Source organism: Lepisma saccharinum, chromosome 15, assembly GCF_977018435.1.
Source record: "Lepisma saccharinum chromosome 15, izLepSacc3.1, whole genome shotgun sequence".
In the NCBI taxonomy this organism is placed as follows: domain Eukaryota; kingdom Metazoa; phylum Arthropoda; class Insecta; order Zygentoma; family Lepismatidae; genus Lepisma; species Lepisma saccharinum.
The window spans coordinates 35,617,332-35,640,052 of NC_139243.1; the positions used below are offsets into that span (position 1 = coordinate 35,617,332).

The 22,721-nt window shown below is 36.3% G+C and overlaps 1 protein-coding gene across 1 annotated transcript in view; it reads right to left on the reverse strand.

Annotated features, from left to right (window-relative positions):
• Positions 1-6,572, reverse strand: part of LOC145999452 (uncharacterized) — a 43,128-nt gene extending 36,556 nt beyond the window's left edge. The window contains exon 1 of the mRNA XM_083136411.1: positions 6,052-6,572. Within this exon, the coding sequence (XP_082992537.1) occupies positions 6,052-6,560 (509 nt within the window). The 5' untranslated portion in view covers positions 6,561-6,572. The remainder of the gene's footprint in view (positions 1-6,051) is intronic.
• Positions 6,573-22,721: the final 16,149 nt, after the last annotated feature.

Genomic DNA, 22,721 nt, shown 5'->3' on the forward strand with positions numbered 1-22,721 from the left:
ACAGTGGTAGGGTAAGTGTCGTCGCCTTGTAAGTGCCCTGTCAAGGCACACAGTGGTTCGGATCCCACTTCCAACTGTAGGTCCATTCCAGATTAGCCGTAGTGTGCATAAAGTGGACTTTAAAACACCAACTCAATCAATCAATTCACACACAATTGATTGTTCTTGATAAATTCTTCTCTTAATACAGTAACTCAGATCTGTGAAATTCTGTTTTAGAGGTGAATTTTTGTACGTTCCGCAAAATATATTTTAAGAACGTGTTAACGAAATGAAGTTGTATGTAATTCGCCCTAATTTTCAAGAAATATATTTCATTTGTATGTTCTGAAGCTTCAACAATGTTACAGAAGTATAAATTCCATGTCTTTACAAAAGGGCGAGTTTCGTATACAAAAACAATAGGCCGGCATAGCTGTGGTCGGTATCGAGTTGCGAAAAAGACAAACGCCGCAGCGTGACAAAGAAGGCAAATGAAAGGAGAACGATTTGCCACAGTGTTGTTCATAACACAAGACACATTTTCTTTTGTTGGTAATTGTGATACGATACAACACATGTAAAAAGATGCCAGTAGCTGATGCTTGAAATGTACCATAATAAAAACACAACAAAGGTTCTTTCAGTGAAGGTTTTCGGTTGCTGTGTAGAGCAGGAAGTGAAAATGTTTCATGCTTGCCAGAAAGTAAAATTCACACAGGAAGGTTAAGAAACTTCAGATTCAAACTTCTAGATTTGTTAATGTATCACTTTACGAAGGAAATAACATATATTAGCATACTTATACATACGTGCTTAATTTAACGTGACGTTTTATTTTTTCCCAGAGCTTGCCAACAGCTGATTAGTCTGTCCGCCTGTTTGTGAGAACGTGGCAACGCAGAAAACCCCCAGCCACATGGCAGCCAACGAGGAGACAGAATTTGGTCACGTTCTGCCGTTCTGCGTTCTGATTGCACACCGCTTCTTATTGCGGCCCTACTTTAATTTACTTCTGATTTATCTCCTACATGAACATTTAAAAGCTCATTAAAGTAGTTCTTCCATCTATTTAAAATATTGCTTGAGTCGGACAAAAAATTGCCGTATTTATCTTTTATCAAGTTTACTTTAGGTTGCCACCCCTATCTAAATTCATTTACACCTTTATATAAATCTCTGATATTTTTATTTTTGCTGTTTGTTTCAATTTCGTTAATTTTGCATCTCAAGTAACTTCTCGCTCTATTCTATTATAATTGCTTAGATTTTTATCATCAGAGTTATTTAACCACCTAAGTCTAGCCTGATTTCTTATTTCTATTAGGTTATGACATTCATTATCACACCATGGCTTACTTTTTCTCAGTTTATGGTATCCTATACTTTCTTTAGCTGCTGATTCTATTGAATTACATATGTGCTCCCAATTCTTATTTACGTCTGTTTCATTTATATTTTCATCATCATTTAAATCCTGGAAAATATCGGATCTCCGGGCGGGGACTACTTTGGGAGGTCCCTGGACTAAGGATAAGATCTACATTAGGAATAAGGATATTAAATTAGGCACCTGGAACGTTCTGAGCCTTTACCGGCCTGGGGCATTTCAGTGTACAGTTAATGAGATAGTTAAGTATAAATTAGATGTAGTAGCTGTCCAGGAAGTTAGGTGGCCAGGAGAAGGGAATTGTAAAACTAAAAATTATACTTTTTTCTATGGTGGTACTGAAAATCATAATTTTGGAACAGGCTTTTTCATAAATAATAGAATTATCTCGGCTCTTAAAACAGTAGAATTTATTAATGATAGGATATCATATTCAGTTTTACAGGGTAGGTGGTGTAAAATTATTTTAATAAACATACATGCATCAACGGAAGATAAAGATGATAATACTAAATATGATCTTTACAGAGTTAGAACAGGTCTTTCATAAATTTTCTCAGCATGATATGAAAATTCTGTTAGGTCACTGTAATGCACGGATTAGCAAAGAAGAGACATTTAAACCCACGATTGGTAAAGAAAGTCTTCATGAATTAAGTAATGATAATGGTATAAGATTGATTACTTTTGCAACTTCAAAGAATTTAATTGTGAAAAGTACCACTTTTAAACATAAAGATATCCGTAAATATACCTGGTCTTCTCCAGATGGTAAAACTCATAATCAGATAGATCATATTCTCATTGATAAGAGAAGACATACTAGTATAATTGACGATCGTACACATAGAGGTGCTGACTGTGCCAGTGACCATTATTTAGTAATTCCTAATTTAAGAGAAAGACTCGCAGTGATAAATCATAAGCAACAAAATCTAAAAGTTCTAAAATTTAATACAGGAAAATTTGCTGATGAAAGAATTAAGGAAGATTACCAAATTAAACTGTCAAATAGATTTGATGTTTTGCAGGATTTAAATGATGATGAAAATATAAATGAAACAGACGTAAATAAGAATTGGGAGCACATATGCAATGCAATAGAATCAGCAGCTAAAGAAAGTATAGGATACCATAAACCGAGAAAAAGTAAGCCATGGTTTGATAATGAATGTCATAATCTAATACTAATAAGAAATCAGGCTAGACTTAGGTGGTTAAATAACTCTGATGATAAAAATCTAAGCAATTATAATAGAATAAAGTGAGAAGTTAACCGCACGTTTAGAAGTAAAAAAAGAGATTACTTGAAAAGCAAAATTAACGAAATTGAAACAAACAGCAAAAACAAAAATATCAGAGATTTTTATAAAGGTGTAAATGAATTTAGAAAGGGGTGGCAACCTAAAGTAAACTTGATAAAATATAAAGACGGTGATTTTCTAGCTGACACAAGCGATATCCTAAATAGATGGAAGAACTACTTTGATGACCTTTTAAATGTTCATGTAGGAGATAAATCAGAAGTAAATGAAGTGCACACAACAGGACCTTTAGTTCCAGAACCTAACTTGACTGAAGTTAAAGATGCTATTAAAAGGCTAAAGAATAACAAAGCACCTGGCATTGATTTAATATCAGCTGAGTTAATTAAATATGGTGGAAATTCATTAATATGTCAAATTCATAAATTAATTTGTTTAATATGGAATAAAGAAGAAATCCCTCAACAGTGGAAAGAATACATAATTGTTCCTGTGTTTAAAAAAAGTGATAAAATGAACTGCAATAATTACCGTGGAATTTCTCTACTCTCAACAACATATAAAATATTATCTAACATTCTTTTAACAAGACTAACCCCATATGCTAATGAAATTATAGGTGATTATCAATGTGGATTTAAACGTAACAGATCAACTACAGATCAATTTTTTCACATCAGACAGACACTTGAAAAAAAGTGGGAATATAATCAAAATGTCCATCAGCTATTGATTGATTTCAAAAAAGCATATGATTCAGTCAAAAGAGATAAATTATATAATATATTAGTCGAGTTTGGAATACCTAAGAAGCTTGTTAGTATGATACAAGTATGCACCAGTGAAACAGAAAGTAAAATTCATGTGGTTATTAATGTGTCTGACAAATTTACAATTCATGATGGGTTAAAACAAGGAGATGCATTATCTCCATTGCTCTTTAATTTTGCCTTAGAATATGCTGCTAGGAAGGTAAAAGAAACTAAAGAAGGACTAAAATTAAATGGTGTGACTCAGTTGTTAGCATATGCAGATGATGTAGACTTACTGGGGGATGATGTGAATACAATTAAGAATAATGCTAAAATATTTTTCAAAACTGCTAAAGAGATAGGTTTGGAAGTTAACCAAGAGAAAACTAAATATATGCTTACAGGCCGAAACAAAGTGTTAGGTAATAATCAAAATCTAATTACTGATAACAACTCGTTTGAACCAGTTCCCAATTCAAATACTTAGGAGTAATATTAACAAGTGAAAATTATATTAAAGAGGAAATAAAAACTAGGCTTAATTCAGGAAATGCATGTTACTTCTCTCTTCATAAACTTTTGTCTTATCGTTTATTATCTAAGAAACTAAAAGTTAAAATATACAAAACAGTAATTTTGCCTGTAGTATTATATGAGCGTGAAACTTGGTTCCTTACATTGAAAGAGGAACATAAATTGAGAGTATTTGAAAATAAGATCCTTAGGAAAATCTTTGGACCTAAAAGGGATGAGGAGACAGGTGAGTGGAGAAGGTTACATAATTTAGAACTACATAATTTGTATTCATTTCCAGATATTATTAGAAAAATTAAATCAAGAAGACTTAGGTGAGCAGGCCAAGTGGCACGAATGGGAGAGGAAAGAGGAGTTCACAGGATTCTTGTTGGGAAACCTGATGGTAAGAGACCTGTAGGAAGGCCAAGACGAAGATGGAGGGACAACGTTGAGATGGACCTAAGGGAAAACGGTAGGGATGGAAAAGAATATATAGATCTTGCTCAAGATAGGGACAGATGGAAGGCCTGTGTTGCTGCAGCCATGAACCTTCGGGTTTAAGAAGGCTAGAGAGTTAGTTAGTTAGTTTAATTTGGTAATCTTTCTTAATTCTATCATCAGCAAATTTTCCTGTATTAAATTTTAGAACTTTTAGATTTTGTTGCTGATGATTTATCACAGAGAGTCATTCTCTTAATTTAAGAATTACTAAATAATGGTCACTGGCACAGTCAGCACCTCTATGTGAATGAACGTCAATTATACTAGTATGCCTTCTTTTATCAATGAGAATATAGTATGTAGGACCACATAAATTTATTCACTCAATGAAAGCATACATGATTAGTTTAATGACTTAAGTGGGACAATCAATGGCCAAACTATACATTTTGAAAAAGGAACTCATAGAGATTAAAATGAATATCAGTCTTGACAAAATAGAAGTCTACTTTCTGTATTTATGACTAGCTCTTGGAATATCAAACAAGCTGCGTCGGCTGGCATGTAGCAACAGCATTGCCAGGTATGTAGAATTTTACACTTTGAAGTCAAATTTCAGTGAGAAATTATAATTTATGATTTTCCATGTAAATATATGTTACCGTACCTTGGCTGTGCACTTTAAGGGCATGTGGAACAGTCTCCACGGGATCTTCCCAAGCTCTTCCCCCATGGCAGTGTTGACAACTTAGCTCTCTTGGTGCCAGATCTGGCCCTTTCTTGCACTCATTTGGCTGTGAACTAGGGTACCTGCCCCTGTTCACCACTATGATGCCATCTCCGGTTCCGGCCCACATGGACCAACTTTTGCATTGATTATACATTTTAACAATACATAGGAATAAATGTCTACAAAATGAAACTTGCGAGAATGCACAAGACTACACCAGCAACACCATTTCTGTGTTAAAAAGTACGCACGTAATGCCACAATGTGGTATCTCATCTCGAGTGTGCACAGTTTTGCTTAAAACCGTGATATTAACATTTCTGTTGTTTGGCATGGAGATAGGAATGCTGCGTCAAACTTATCTTTTTAATTATTTGAAATAGTATAAGGGGAAACGCCACGTCACATCTCATCATGCAAGTGTATAACTCCACAGTCAGGCAACCAGAATATTTACATATGCTGTGTAATCTCAAGGAGAAAAGGGGGAGGGGTTGGCAGGGGTCACAACCCACCATTTGGTCCAGTATTCCTACAGAAAAACAATCAAAGGCAGGAAAAGATGACAATATGAGGGCTGACTACCGAAAGAGCATACATAACCCCCTGTTTTTTCGTCGAAAATCCTGGACATGCCTCTCTATACATCGCTTGATTTCACACACACACACACACAAAAAGGCATCTAATGGCAGGAAATTTCGAAGTACTATAAATTCCATACTAGAGTTGATATTCCAAAGCAAAAATAAATATATGGGTTCTTATATTTCTCCAAAGATGTCATGTAACAAATTTCATCCAATCTGACCTGTTGGGGTGGATACTCCTGGACAACCTTGTACGAAATGACCAATAACCCTGCAGCACTGGTGACACAATACAGTAAATTATAAGCATCATAACCTACACGAAGTAAGGTCCAATAGTACTGTCATGCTCATTTTAAATCCTTATACTAAAATTTCCTTCACCTACCTTTCTCCACAATCTGCCACACTGCCACCTTCCACTTCATCAGGATTCTCTCCACTATACTTCATGTCTTCATCTTCACTTAAAATTAATTCACTATTGTCACCGTACTCAGCTGCCATTTCATTAACAAATTGTCCACGGTCACATGGATAATATCCTGCACTTTTAAGAATATTTTCTCCAATAAAAACTTCCTGAGTTTTGTCTTCGAAATGAATCCAACTATCACCACTCACACTTTCCACTTTACAAACTGAAGTTTCATTCATTTTCTCAGTAGATAGTTTGATGTCAACAGAAGCATCCTGTATGTACTCATTAGATGGTTTGATGTCAACAGAGATATCAACATCGGGAGGTTCCTCGAATGATCCTGTTTCAGTCTTGATACACGACTCATCCGGAAGCCACACATTCTCCACAGATGTCTGTTCACAAACTAATGGATCAGCACTTTCTGTTTCAGATTTTATGAGTACTTCCACTGGAGAGAAACACGTATCAGACATTGGAGCAGCCAAATTTTCTTGACTATCATCAGACCAGTATGCAGAAGCCTTCTGAAATACAATCACACGCAGTGTGGATTAAAATCCTGATCTCTAATTTTTTTTTTTTTATTTTACTTTTTTAAAAGAAAAAAAACACCCCACAAACATCTGCACACTGTAAGCCTTAGACTTTCTAAAAAAAAAAAAAGGGAGGGATGAGAGGGTTGATACACCCTATTGGATACAGGGACAAAGAAAATTGGCTATAACCAGATCTAGCACCTCGGCAGAATACTTGAAGTAATACAGAAGACAGTCAGCATGTTCCAATGAAGCAATCTAATATAACAGTGATAAATATTTTTTTGGTTCATTTTGTCCATGCTGCATCTGAATATTTCATGGTGCTCCAAGACAGAAAATACATAACAATAATTGCACTTACAGTACAACTTAGAATAAATATTAGTTTAGTTTAGTTTATTTGCGTCCAAGGACTACCGGTGTGTACAAATTACAGTACATGGTAACAGTAGTGTACGCAGGATTTTATCAAGGGGGGGAGGTTATTTCTAAAAGTTTCTCCAAATTCACACTACCATTGTTTTATTATACTTTAATTAAATAATAATACTCATAATTAATTAATAATACTTATAATTAATTAATTAATTAATTAGCTAAATTAATACTACTAATACTATTAAATAGTAGAGATCTATATAAATATAGTATTTATGAAAGCAATAGAATGAAATTACTTTCTAGTTATTCTATTTTTATCAAATTCAGGGAGCATTTTTTTTGTTTCTTTGTTACGAAATAATTGTCTGGTCAACGAGGTGAGACATTTTAAGTGTGAAGAAAATCCATGAAAACAAGAAAATAAATTGAAATACTCAAAGTATGGAACTCATCCAAGGAGCTGTGGTGGTCTGGTTGCTAGAGCGTCTGACAACCACGTGGGAGATCCCGGTTCGATTCCCGGAATTGGTTAGAATTTTTCCGGCTTCCTCCCCTCATAAATGTCACCGATAATTCATATCTGGATTGTCTCGCTGTTCTTACTAACAAAACATTTTTTGCAACAGTTATGCTTATGTCGTTTGAATAATTGTCTAGTTAACAAGGTTAGACATTTTAAAGACACATTCAAACGTGTGACTGTAAACAAAGGTGGTTGCATTCTTGTCTGCCTAGCCTTTGTCTATACATTAGCCGCTTACAATGAACCAAGAACTTTCTTTACTTAATTCTCATTGTTCACACAAAAAAATACATGTTCATTGAACACTAGCATACATAGAGGGGTGGCCGATGGGGTTACAGCCCCTACCGAAGTTTTGAGAAACAGAATTTTCAAATAAAAGTCCATAAAGAACATTAAAAAATCAAAATGTGTAAATGCGAAACCTCTTTTAAAGTGAGTCCCGATTACCATTTTTGTCTTTAAATACAATTTTAATAGACTGAAAAGCTCCAAAAATACGAAATATTTTATTATGCATCCTGCCCTCCATAATGAAGTCATGTAGGCCTACTATCCACATTTACAATTCCAGCCTCTCCCGAAAAAAAAATCCTGCATACGCCAGTGTATTCAACATCGTTGCAACTGAGATATAAAACAACTTTTTTCTCTTTTAAAGCATAGTTGCCCTCATATTTTATTTTCAAGGAATTCACTCCGAAGGATGCGTGTGTTTGGAATGCTGAGCTTTTCTCCGTGCTGCATGGAAATTATAATTCAAATTATTTTTATTATTATTATTAGTAGTAGTAGTAGCAGCAGCACTAGTAGTAGTAGTTATAGTAATACTGTTATCGCAGATCATTAACTGTGATAAATTGGCCATTCTGATTTTTTTCCACAGCATTTTTCATAATATTTCACAAGCTCAAGGGAGGGGTAAACCCCATAACCCCCCCCCTTGCGTATGCCACTGCATGGTAATATAGGACATGTCAATACTTACATTACAATACAATACTACATTAATAGATTTTACAAATACAAAATACATAGTCAAAATTGTAAAAAATTGGGTCTTACTCTGATATTATATCAAAATCACAAAAAAAATATAACATGAGAAGATATAGAACATTACAGCCTACTTCTAGGTGATACTAATTACCCACCTTCATTTGACATTTAAATTTACAAGAATAATATGTTATTATACTACATTATATACATTGTCTTATGTAAAAGTTGCTTTAATTCATTCAGCTATAGAATAAAAAACAGGCTTCAGAAGCATTGATTTCATCTTGTGCTTGAATATCATCAATTTTGGTTCTTTCCTCACATCTTGTGGTAGTTTATTGTAGAGATCAATGGAAGAGTTTAAGAGACCTTTCTTACATAAGTTAAGACGGCAGTGTTTTATGTGAAGTTTGTCTATATTTCTTGTGTTTAGGCCATGTATTTCATCATTTGTGGCAAAGTTGGAAATATTTTGCTTAACATAAATTAAGCATTCATAAATGTATATGCAGGGGAGAGTTAACACATTAAGTTTACGGAAAAGAGTTCTACATGAATAAGTTTCCTTTACTCCAGCAATGATTCTTATAGCTCTTTTTTGAAGCATAAAAAGGACATTGGAGTGGCCCTTGTTACCCCAAACCATAATCCCATATCTTATTACTTGACATGTTTAAAAACAAGATGCTGCAAATAGCTGTTGCGCAGCTCACACCACATTTCCCCACTCCACTCTTCGGAGCGACGTTGGTTCGCAGTGTTGCAACCTGGAGGGATTTTCAACGAAATTTGTATTCGCTTTCTCCTGGGCTGTTTTCTACCTGTTAAGAGTACAGAACTTCAGCTCACCTTTCGCCAACGACTCTTTTCCTTCTTTTAAAACTTGAACTCCCCGATGGCGCAGTGGTAGTGTCGTTGCCTTGTAATCATGGGATCCCGGGTTCGATTCCCGGTGGAGGCACATAGTGGTTCGGATCCCACTTTAAACTGTATGCCCAGTATCGATTAGCCTTACTGTGCATAAAGTGGACTTAAAACATCAATCTAATCAAATTCTTTTAATTATTTTCCTGTAGTTTACGGTTATTACAAGCATAAGAAAAACAGTTTTTTCCTTTGTGACGTTTCAGGAGAACACACGCTCCTTTCATCAGACATTTATTTTCATTTTGACTAAAGATACAGTTATAACAATGGTTAGTAATTTTTAAACAAAAAGAATCTGTTATATAATGGATGTTGTCAATGTTACATTGTTGTAATATAGCAACTTAACTGTGAAAAAAACCAGTCTATTTTATTTTTATTTTAGATTTTTTAAAATTATGAATCCCAAATATCATCAGGTAATTCAAATTCATCATTGTTTTCACAAAGTCTCTTGATGTTTTCTGTCACAAAGGAAAAAACTGTTTTTCTTATGCTTGTAATAACCGTAAACTACAGGAAAATAATTTTATCATGCAAGCAATGCGTACATACAAGAAAAATTCTTTTAAAACTTGAGAAACCATCCATTTAGACAGTTCCGTGGTGCCGCTTGTGGACTCGACAACTTTATACTTAAGTTTATGTGTTCTTTTTTAAAGCACTGAAATGTTCTTGCTCTTTACTCTTGGTTGCATATTTTTGAAATGCAAAATTTCGCAAATATGTTGCAACATTGTAAATAATTTCTCTGGCCTGTCCTCTAAGAGGCTTCCAGAGCAGATTGTGAATTTCGTTGGACCAGGCATGATTTGATTTTTGCATTTCAAAAATATGCAACCAAGAGTAAAGAGCAAGAACATTTCAGTGCTTTAAAAAAGAACACATGCAAGCATGTTATCAGATTGCCTTCTCGAAGTGATTGTTGTACGATAAACAAAATAACCCCCACCCCATTCAGCTTTAAAAAAAAAACAGGCCACTGCTCGATGTCGCATTCAGAAAATGAAGTCATTCACCCAGTAGTTTATCTTTGTTATAAACGTTAACGCGCGTGCGTAATACTACAGTTTACGATCCACGCACTGCTCGCATTTTCAAAGACCGGATTAAATCAAATGAACCACTGATAAACTGATATGAGCCGGCACCGACAATCTACACAGTAAAAATAGTTTGTCATATTTGTTTTAGCTTAATTTTGCTGAGTTTGCACCACTCGTCTCAAAGCCAGACTAGTACGTAGAAGAGTGATGGGGAGGATGATGTAATAGGAAGTGCTCCGCAGCGATCTGCGCATATCGGGACTTAACTTGTCAGGCTATAGTAAAGCATCAAAGCTTGCCATATAAAGGCACTTTACAGTTTGGGTGCTTGAGATGTCTACCATTTCTCGAAGGGCATAGCACACACTACTTCATTTTGATTATAGCATGTTTATGTGTTCTGTATAGCTAAGGTGTTCATCCAGAATGATACCCAGAAATTTTGATTTTTTTTAGGCTCTAGTTGTGTATTCCTAGATAATAGATTGAGGCTTATTTGGTTTCTGGTTTGGATTGTAGCAAATGTAATGGAATTTGTTTTTTTTCTGTTGAGGAGTAGATTATTATTTAAAAACCAGCCGTCTAATTTGTTTAATACGTTATTAGCCTTAGATTGTAGAGCATCTTTGGAAGTGTCTGTTACTATAATATTTGTATCATCAGCATATAATATTGCATTTGCCTCAGGTATAACATTTGGTAAATCATTTATGTACATAAGAAACAAAAGAGGGCCAAGAATACTTCCCTGAGGCACCCCACATGTTACACTTTTCATGGTGGAGTGTTGATGTGTTACGTATCTTTTGCTGTGGTGTGAACGATTTCTACAATTTGCTTTCTATTGGAAAGATAAGATCGAAACCACTTATGTGGTAGTCCACGGATACCAAGTTTTTGAAGTTTCCACAGCAGTATCTCGTGATTTACAGAATCAAAAGCTTTTGATATGCCACAAAAGACTCCTACCATGTGATTACAATTACTCAGTGATTGTGTGACACATTCTACTAAGTCTGCTAATGCTGTTTTCGTGCTTCATTCGGAACTAAAACTATGCTGTGACAAGCTTCAGATTGAGTATTTACTACAGAAATTTTCTACTCTCATGATTATTGCATGTTCAATAAATTTTGAGAAGACTGAGAGTTGCAAAATGGGCCTGTAATTTGATAATTCCTTTGGGTCATTTTTCATCAGTAATAGTTTAACAACAGCTACCTTTAGCCTGTCTGGGAAAATACCCTGTTCAATGGAATTGTTTATTATATGTAGTAATGGTTGACATAGGGAACTATAACATTTCTTAATTAGGAAGTCTGGTATTTCATCAATGCCAAAAGATCGTTTGTTTTTTATATGCCTCAAGATTATCTTTAATTCCTGTGCAGTAATGGGGGAAATGAACAAAGATTTGTCATTTACTGTTATGTGTGTAGAACATTCTTCTGGAGCAGACATAAACCCATTCCTTCTATTTGGAACTGCATTTACAAAATAGTCATTGGAAGCATTCGCAACATTAGAGGGATGTTGGACTTCTATTCCATTAATGCATATCACCATATTATTACGTAAAGATTGGTGTTTTGTTGATGCATTTCTTATAATTTACCACATTATTTTACATTTATTGTTTGAATTATTGACTTTACGGTCATTATGATTAATTTTTGATTGGTGGAGTACATTTTTATATATTTGCTTATACCTCTTGTAATATTTCAGAAAAGATGGACTGGGGTTCACCCTACTTTCAGAATGGAGAATTTTTAGTTTTCTACTTGAGATTCTGATTCCGTTTGTGACCCATGGTTTACACTCTGGATATATTTTCTTGTTTAGGTGGAAAACATTCATTGTGTAACAAGATAATTTTGTTTAGAAACAGATTAAATTTTTCGTTTGTGGAAGGTAAATTATAAATATCTTCCCAATTTTCCCTGTTTAGTTTTCCAATAAACATGAGTAAAGAACCTTCATCATATTTATGTTTTTTGCATTTTTAGTGGTTTTCTATGATATTCAGTAGCTTCTCTTTTACATGTGAGACATAAAAATTGTGCTTCATGGTCGGAGAAGTGGACTGATATGTTTTCACAATGAAACTCTTTTCAGTGTACACTTATTAACATGTGGTCTATGAGGGAGAGTGTGTCTTTCATTATGCACGTGCGTGTAGTTACATGTTGCTTTAGGCCAAAAGTGTTTATTGTCAGTTTCCGTCCTGTATTTTTTAGAAAATCAATGTTTAGGTCACCACATACCACAATTTCACATGTATAATTTTTAATTCATCTAACAATACTGACAGATTTTTTATGAATATTGTATAGTCTGCATCATGTGTTCTGTAGCAACATACTATTATTAAATTATATTGTGCAAGACGTAGAACACTAACTTCAAAATGTTTTTCTATAGGTTTCACAGTTTTGGGGACAATTTGATTGGCAATTATATCATTTTTTGTAAATATGCCTGTTCCCCCTCATTTTATTAGAGACCTTGATGAGAAACTAGCTAGGTTGAAATTTGGAATTTGAAGGTAAGTAATTTCATCTTTGGACAGTCAGTGCTCAGTAACACACAGTACATGTGCATCTAAACATTCATCGGTTAGGAGCATCTCTAAATCCAACACTTTGCCTGTAATACCTTGAATGTTTAGATGCACAATATTGCATTGTATAACTCTCTTCTTCATTTGAGAGAAACTATTGCGTTTAAGACCTTGTTCCTTAGGTTTAGCATTTACAATATTTGTTGCATTTTTACATTTTATAATAAAAAAATCATCTTTAAGTTTGCCCGGAACACTCCTTATTCTATTGGATGTTCGTGTAGATGGATCTTTTTGTTTTTCATTAACTCTTTTATCATTTTCCACTTGCTTGTCTTTTTCATCTTTTCTCACTTCACTGCAATGTTCATTTTCTGCTTCACTACCTTTTTCATCACTTACCATTTTACTGCATTTTTCACCATTCATCACAAGACAGACTTTTCCGCTATTTACCACATCACGCAGGGGGCAGTAGCTACAGAGCTAAACTAAAGTTGAGGGAAAAAAACCAGAGGAACTTAAAATTGGGGTTCCAGTGTGTGTGTGTGATCTGATGTTATGTAAAATATAAAATAGCTATGAAAGACCTTCTAGGACTTTTATTAAAAGATAAAATGCAGACAAAGGTTTCCATCAGGAATGTTGTTATTGTTGTTTTATATAAAAAAAACTACATTTGTCCTACAAAGTAGCCTTTCAACCTCCTCATTTTACAAAGTTCCTGATGAACACTCATGTTATAAGACTGAAAAGTTGAATGTGGTGTTTTTTATTACCCACTCTAGGTATGGCTTTTATTACTATTTCATTATGATGAGTGCATTAACACACACTTTTATCAAGAAGGTAAGGTAAAATATAATGAACACACGCAACACATTATGTAACTCAACTGAATTTCAAATATTTCTTTAAACATGGCAATATCTTGTTCTGATGATTACATATACTCCATTCCTTATGTATTTTAAAATAGTTTTACAATGAAGTCCATGCCACACAAAAAATTGATTTGCTGTGCAAAACAGGAGAGAATATTGTAATATGAAACACAATTTTATTCACAAGAACCCTGATACTTACATATCCCTGTCATAGTAGATCTTCAAGAAAGTATACAGGATTCCATTATTAGTAACAGCAGGTGTGAAAATAATACTTTTTATTCTTTAGAAATACATCTATTATCACCCCAAGAACAAATAAGATTTGACTGCATATTTTAGTACGTCACAACTTCAAGCAAAAAAAATAACTTTACCTCAAAGCCCATCTCCCCTCCCTGCTTCTCTTCTGCAGATAATGGGATTTCCTTCAGAAGGTTTTCCGATTCAGAAGACATGTTATGGAAGTCCTGCCAAGATTCTCTAGCTTGCATATGAACAAAGAGCACACGAACTTTGGCACAATGTCATCCTCTAAAACCTAGAATGAAGAAAACTGAAGTCATAAGTAGGGTAGGGTTGGGACATGGGTATTTGGACACTGAGTAGCTAAATAAAATTTGGTTAAATACTGGGTATTTATTAAACATTTAGTTATCTACCAAGAGCCGCCATAGCTAAGTTCGTAGAGCATCTGGTTATTACTCGGAAGATCTAGGCTCATCTCATGGCAGGTGATCTGCACAAGGAAATTTTCCAGTCATTTCCCTGTTTCTGCATGGCTCTAAGGTTCACCCAGCCTCGTATAAATCGGTACCTGGAAGGCAACCCTGGAGAGTAAAGGCAGTCAGGCAATCACAACTATGGCCACGATCAAGAATATGTGGAGCTCTATAACTCCACATCACACCATGTGCCTTCACAGCATGTGTGCACAATACACAGGGATAACTTTGTCTTTCTTTCATTTTTAGTTATCTACCTCAAAAGTAGATATTTATTACAAATTAAATGTTCCCCTTTATATTTTGTCTTGAGATAAAAATATAAACATTCCTCTTTGCAATTGTTACAGTTGAACATCTGGAATCCATACCAGAATTGTAAAATTTACTGTAAACTGTATTCTTAAATTATACAAAGCTTTGTATATTTCCATTCCTATTATATTTTGGTGATTCCAGTATTACATATTGCACGTCCTCACTTCCCTAGCTACATTCACATATCTTATTCAGGGTGGCCACTCTTGGACCAGGATAAAATTCAAGTATAATTTCTGGTTTAAGGCAAACTTTCCAAAAATTCAACGTATCAGCAGATGTTTTCTCTATTTCAACATTACATATTACCACCTCTCATCCCCCCCCCACACACACACACACAAATACATGGACCATTTCATAAATAATGCACAGTGTGGCAACACTGCAGAGTGGATGATGCAACCGAAGTAAGACTGGCGTCATTTTACATTGAGGGCATGACGCAGCCAGCCGTATGTTTGTGAGCTCTAGACTTTACATAGAGTGACTGTGAGACGGAGTGGAAATGGAGGCTGCAGATGTCTCGGGTACTATTACAATTGACGATCAGAGGTCGTACATTAAAATTGAAACTCTACAGTGGCAAAAAACAGACAGAAATCTACAGAGCGTTACTGGAAGTGTGTGGTGAGTCAACACTGAACAGTAGTACAGTGTCTTGTTGGTCAACCAAGTTACGGCTAATCAAATGGGAGTTTCGACTTTTTCTTCTACTATGACATAGTTCAACGTGTCCTTTTGTGTTCATGTACTTTTCTACGTCATTGGATGTTTGATATTCCCAAGAGAAGGAACAAAATAATGGCCCCATAAAAATAATGCATTTCTCCTTGCCTCCTACAGTCATCCTGGCAGTGTTGCCAAACCTGATGTGCATAAAAAGAGCTAAATTTCACCATTATAGAGCTAAAGATGACTTTCAAGGAGCTAGATTAACGAAGGCTGCATAAAGTGCCCACTAGAGTAATTTTAGGTGTCAGAGGGATGGGGGCTCTGCTATTACCGTTAGTTTTAAAGTGATGACAATTTATTCATAATTTTCACCACCTAGATTTGGCGGCATCATCCATCGCAATAATCCAATAATGCTCATATGAAATCGAAAATAAAGGGTTCCCAGATAACAATATTGTCATCTTCATCTTATGTACAGCACAATATATAAAAATAGCTGGGGAGGAAAGAGGGGTTCGGTGATGCAGCCTATATATGTATATCACGTGACATGCAAAATGTACGCTCATGGCAAAAATTGGTCTTTATGGGCCGGAGCCAGTAGTGGCATCATAGGGGAGCAAAGGGTCAGTGCCACAGCTCACAGCCAAACGAGTGCATGAAAGAGCCAGATCTGGTTCCAAAAGAGCAAAGTTGGCAAACAGTAATCGGCAGCTGCCCCAGCGAGAAAGACCTAGGGGAAATTGTCCCTCTCCCCCTTAAATGGCAATATGTACACACACACACATACGTAGCTGGCTTTTTCCTCCTCCTCACCAGTTCCATGTAGAAACAGCCAACGGAAGGGAAAGGGAATATCTACCTCTACCTTCCTTGCCCCCCTTTCCGTAGTGGTTGAAAGGTCGTCGTTTCAAGTGCTCCAGTTTATCTCCTATATGAACAGATAGGGGATTGGTTTCTCCTTGATTCCATTGTAAATCCTCTAAAGAACTCGGGCAGGGTGAAATTTGTGCAGTACTTACGTTATCTGTATTTACACCACAACTTTTGACACATTGTACAATGTGTATGTATAATATGGGATGCATTTTTAATATTTATGAAATGGGAACTTATTATGTGCAGACAAAAATGGTATGCTTTCTTTCTTTTTTTTCAAATATGGAATATATAATGATTAAATAACAAACATTTGCTCACACACTCCCTCTCTCACTCTCGTTTTAGTAGTGTTTAATTTAAATATACTAATCTCTTGGCCTCCTATGAAAACAATTGGGTAAGCTAAACAGTCATAACTACAGACATATTTATTTAGGCAAGAGAACATCCATTCTTGTTGTTGTTTAGGTTTATTTTACTTCCCTTTTCTGCCACATTTGGTTATCACGAAAATGGGGATGAGAGTGATATATGATGGAATGCATGAAGGCTGGGATTCAAACACGTGAACCTTGTTCCTGTGTGTTGTAATGGGACACTGCCAGTTTGTCATGACTACCTTGACTTTCAATGGAATCGTTACAAGCCGGCAGTGTCCGTGACTGACTCTGCAGTGAATAATGAAATCATTTGGAATGAAAAATTTATTCCAGAATTGCCAAATGAATATTATTGAAGAAACTACAAAAAGGTGTGTATTGTTACCTGTTTATCCCTTTAATATATTGAATTTTTGCCACCTCCCATCACTTTTTCTAGCTGTATAGATTTCATTGCGACAATGTTAGCATTGCTCTTCCATCACTTTACCTAACTTATGTCATGATGATGAACGTTGATTACATTAAAAGGGTGAAGAGTGGATACAAAGAAACACTTATGCATAGACTAGGGCTTGAACTCGAACCCTTCAGTAATGAGATCGTAAGATGGAGAAATTAGGGAAATCAAGAAATGCAAAATTTTTGAAAAAACTTTAATCATACACAAAGATGGTGTTTCAAAAATCCAATTGAAAATTACCACTGAGGGAAAATCAGTTTACCAATACCCACATATCCGAATGGTTACCCCTTTCATCTCGTCTCTGTTGCGTCTTGTCTCGTCATCTTTGCGATTACCCAAATGTGACCAAAAAATTGACGGTAAGTAACAAAAATTAAATCAATGTTTGTTTTATGGTTTGATTTGGTTTATTTTACATCGTTTACTTGCCACTTTTGGCTGATCGCAAAGATGATGAAGGGACACACACACAAATATGACACCCATGGAAAGCCGGGATTCGAAACCGGAATCCCTGGCTTAGTGGTCAAATCAAACCATTTTTTATTTTTGAAAGCGGATGGGAGTTACGTGTACTTTTTTAGTAGTCATACCTCATTTTGCAATCTTTTCATGTTGTTGATGCTCTTTTTTAGGAATACTGGGTGTTAAAGTGTGTGCGTGCATGTGTGTGTTTGGGTGGGTGGCAGTTTATGACCCACACCAAGCCCCCTTCGGCACCCCTCTGATTGCTACCCTAAGTGTCGAGGTCACCGCACGTCACTGATGTTAACAGACGTAAATCGAAATCGAACAGTTTCATATGGGCACAACGTATTTTGGTAATTATGCGATATTGCTCGAACACCTCTCACTCCTGTATTTCGTTAATTTTAGCATTGATACTTACCTATTCTGCATTGCGAAAGATTCTTTAAGGTGAACTTATGCCTTTTTCCATAAAATAGTGTCAACTTTTCATATTACGGGTCATTATTTGTCTTCCTTGTTCCGCTTGGGTAACAGACAATATGGCGTGCACTCGTTATGGATCATCACGCGTCGTGCTTGTGTTTTGTCGATTTGGAGTGGGTATGCAGTGTTTCAAAATTCTTCACCGAAAAATACCTACTTTCATGTTCATTATATCATCACAAACCATTGACGGATAACGCCAAAAAAACCATTCACTGTAGCTCCACAAACCAATGACGGATAGCCCCAAAAATTATTCATGATAGCACCACAAACCATTGACGGATAGCCCCATGAACCATGGATGGATAGATCAACGAACCATTGACGGATAGCCCCAAAAACCATTCACGATAGCCCCAAAAACCATTCATGGATAGCCCCAAAAACCATTCACAATAGCCCCAAAAACCATTCACAATAGCCCCAAAAACCATTCACGATAGCCTCACGGACCATTTCCGGCAAGGTTATGTTAGGTAAGCATAGTTAAAAAAAAAAGAAAAAAATTCTCGTAAAAAAAAAGGGCACATTTGGAAACACTGGGGAGACTGAGGGACTTTCGACGCTTGCGCCATCTGCAGGTACATATTGGAAACAACGGCATAATGTTGTCGCTTTACAGAAAATGCAAGTTCCTTACATAAAAAGTGATTATTTCTTTTTTCTGCAGCATTCTATGGTGAAGTTTTCAGTTTCCGCGAAAGAAAATACCTCGAAGAACTTCGACAATGCTACAGAAACTGATTTCAGTAAGTAGTTCCTGTAAATTTGAAGAAATCCGTTCGGGCGATATCGCATATTTACCAGTGGCGTAGAATGGACATTTCGGGTGGGAACGCAAAGTCCGAAGGAAGGGTCGGCCCTTTCTTGCTTAATAATTTACTTATGGTATTAGTCGCCACAGGTATTGTTTATTTGCCTGAAGTCAGCTGGGTTTTCAGACAGACCTACTATAATGGCTGGGGATACGTCGGGCTGACCCCCCGACTATTCCAATACTTGTTGAAGATCTCTACGCTTAGAGGTGACGAAGGAAAGCGTGGGAGGGAGACCGGCAGTCGGTAGGTATGCCTAGGCCCTTCATGGGCTGTTCTGCGACGGATTTTTTTAATGCATGTTTTAGCATAGAAAACCTAACTTTTCTATGGTTTTAGCTAGAAAATTAGATGCCTCACTATGCCACAAATGTTTTGAACTCTGGTGTTTTATACTTTTTTTAATACCTATCTGCATGACGCAAGTCATTAAAAACCTACCTGAATCGTAAGTGCCTCTGCACAACAGTAGACGTCATTGTTGTGGATGATCCAACTACTGATTGATTTGGTTTATTTTATTTCGCTTTTCTACCACTTTTGGTTAATTGCGAATATCAATATGAGTGATGATATTGATGAAGGGACACTGACAAAGAACACCCGTGCTCACGCCGGGATTCGAACAAGGGACCTTTGTCGTCTTGGCGCACTGTGCAAAGCAGAGTGGATGATCCAAATATCGTACACTCTACTGACGTAACAGTGCCGCTTAGTAACTCAGACCACTGTTTATTACATCTTGAGAATGCTGATAAACATTTTAAATTTTCGATGTTAAGAGTTTTCAAATGAATGCTCAACATTTCCATTGACACAATATTAAGTAGTTAGATAATAATGAAAAAATACAATAAAAAAAATTAATAGTTTTGCGGGTTAAGTGGTAGAGCAGTCACAGGCTGAATTTCCACCACGAGGACTTCACCAACTTACTTGACAAAAACTGTGTTGATCTTTTAGTTTCTAATGCACATCGGTGTTCGTGCGATAAATTATACAATGCAGTGGCCATTAAGAAACAGTATATTTGAGATTGGTAAAGTTACGTCAGTCAATATTGCGTATTATAGCATCACATAGCACGAGTTGCATGAGCGCGAAGAGCAAAGAACCGGGTAGGAATTCTACCGCTGTCATCTTCTTCAGAAGGCAGGAAGGGTCACATGAACCAATCACGGTAGACCTCTCTGCTCCGTACCGTACGCTGGCGTATGAGAGAGCATTTACGCCCGTGCTGTAGCAATTGAAGCTTTCCCTCCAGAAAGGCAGCAAGGAATATAGAATCCTGTACGCCGAACCTGTTCGGCGTCAGGCCTGGAAAGGCATTGAAAAGAGATGCTAGAACGAGTGTTGAGAGAGGAGCGTTGCAAAGCGGATCGCGAAAAATAGCTATTATAATGCCATGAAGGTCAAACATTTATGAAATTAGTCACGTTTTACTTTATAATCACAGTATTTAAGCATTTTTGAAATTTTAAATCTGGGAACGCCGGGCGTATGGGCATACTATAACGCTACGCCACTGATATTTACCCGTATTTCTTCATTTTTACTGAAGAAACTACTTACGGAAATGAGTTTATGCAGCATTTTGAAAGTTCATGGAGGTATTTTCTTTCGTCGTGGGATCTATTTGACTGGGAATTCATGGGTTTTTGAAGTACGTTGTTGCATACGTTAGACGACGTAACCCCCTGTCAGTGTTTTCAACCACGCTGTTGTTTTGCAAGAAGATGAAAAAACGAAATATACATTCCTGATATTACTACGACCCCAAATTTTAACTATGTTTGCCTAACCTTACCATGAATGGCTTGTAGGGCTATGCATGAATGGTTTTTGGGGCTATGCGTTAATGGTTTGTGGGGCATATTTCGGTTAAGAAGGTTGGAAACACTGCATACCCAATGATGATCCACGACGCTACTGAAGCTGTGCCCGCCATATTGTGTGTTACGGAAGCGGAAAAAGGAAGAACAATAATTTCTCTTAATGTGAAAAATTGAAATTATTTTCGTGAAAAAACCAACATACCACCTTGAAGAATGTTTCGCAATAGAGAATAGACAAGTACGAATGTTAAAAATGACGAAATAAACGAGTACAAGGTGTTGTGCCCATATGGAACTGGTACCAAAAGTTTCATTCGTAGCATGATGAAATCGCAATCAAAACTAAAGGAACTTGGGCCCCTTTGGTTTTAGGCTCCGCTCTCTTCCAACTTGAATTCAATGCTAATTTCACCCCTCTAAACAACACACACAGATGAAAAATTCTGCACAAACACCTGGAACTGATACGCGGTGGAATTGTATTACGCTGAATGTACTAATTTTCTTACACACGGGAACAAAGTAACCAGCCTGATACAACTCCATGTGTTCCAAGGAGAGGTAAACAATTTATTTATTTATTTACATTTTACTTCGGATTACTGCAAAGAAGTTTTTCCCATATCTATTAGAGAGGTAAACAAGAAACAAAACACTTACCTCTTTTTCTTCTTCTTTGTTTGGCACACACCGCCTATTAGCGATTTCTTGCCAGGGGTCCTATTTGGTAGGAGTCAGGGTTGGCAAAATTTGTGTTTTTTTTAAAAAGAACAAAACAAACTGGTTTTTTTGTTTAAAACATGTTTTTTTGTTTTAAACATAGTTTTAAACATGAGTTAAAAAAACATGTTTTAAACAAAACAAATTCAACCTTTTCCCAGTAAATTATACGTAAAGTCGTTAAAGAGAAAAAAATACTCATTTTTATGAGTACAATGGCGACAAGGACAGTTTATTTACCTTTGGAGATAAGGTTTACCATACTGCAGGGAAGGGGTGTGCGGGACAGAATTTTTTGGGTCGAGACGGGAAATGCTTTAAATCCCGACATTCGGGACGGGTAAAATTCTCAATTTCCCGAAAAAGTCGGAAAATTTTCGGGACGGGATGTGTTCGAAATTTCGCCAAAGCTCTTGAAATCTCGAATTCTACCCGTAATTTCCATCTTAAGTGCTTGTTTTTGCACTTCTGGTACAAAACCACAATGCAGAGAACGTCTAGAATTGACGACGTTTTAAAATGACCATTCGGAATTTCCAGACTGCTTGGGATCCCAAAAAGTTGGGAAGTCATTTCCGGAAGTCGGGATCGGGACGGAAATTTTCTTTCCCGATCCCGGTCCCGACTTTTCGGGATCCCGCACACCTCTACTGCAGGCATAGGCGCCGACTCCATGGGACTTGGGGGGGGGCTCTAGCCCCCCAATATTAACAATGTGGGGGCAGATCCCCCCAAATAATTTTGCTTAAGAGGATCTAATGTATTATTTTGCTTCTCTTGTAAAGTTTACTGTGAATTGTGCCACATGAACTTAACTTTTAATACACATTTAAAATTTTCTAGACCATCAACTTTGGGGGCTGAAACAGCTAAACCATCAACTTTGGGGAGGCTACCACCAGAGACAGCAAAACGCATGATTTATTACTAGTATATACTAAGTATGTAATTATGAGTATTGTTAAAATTTTTACTAAAAAAGAGTTTCAA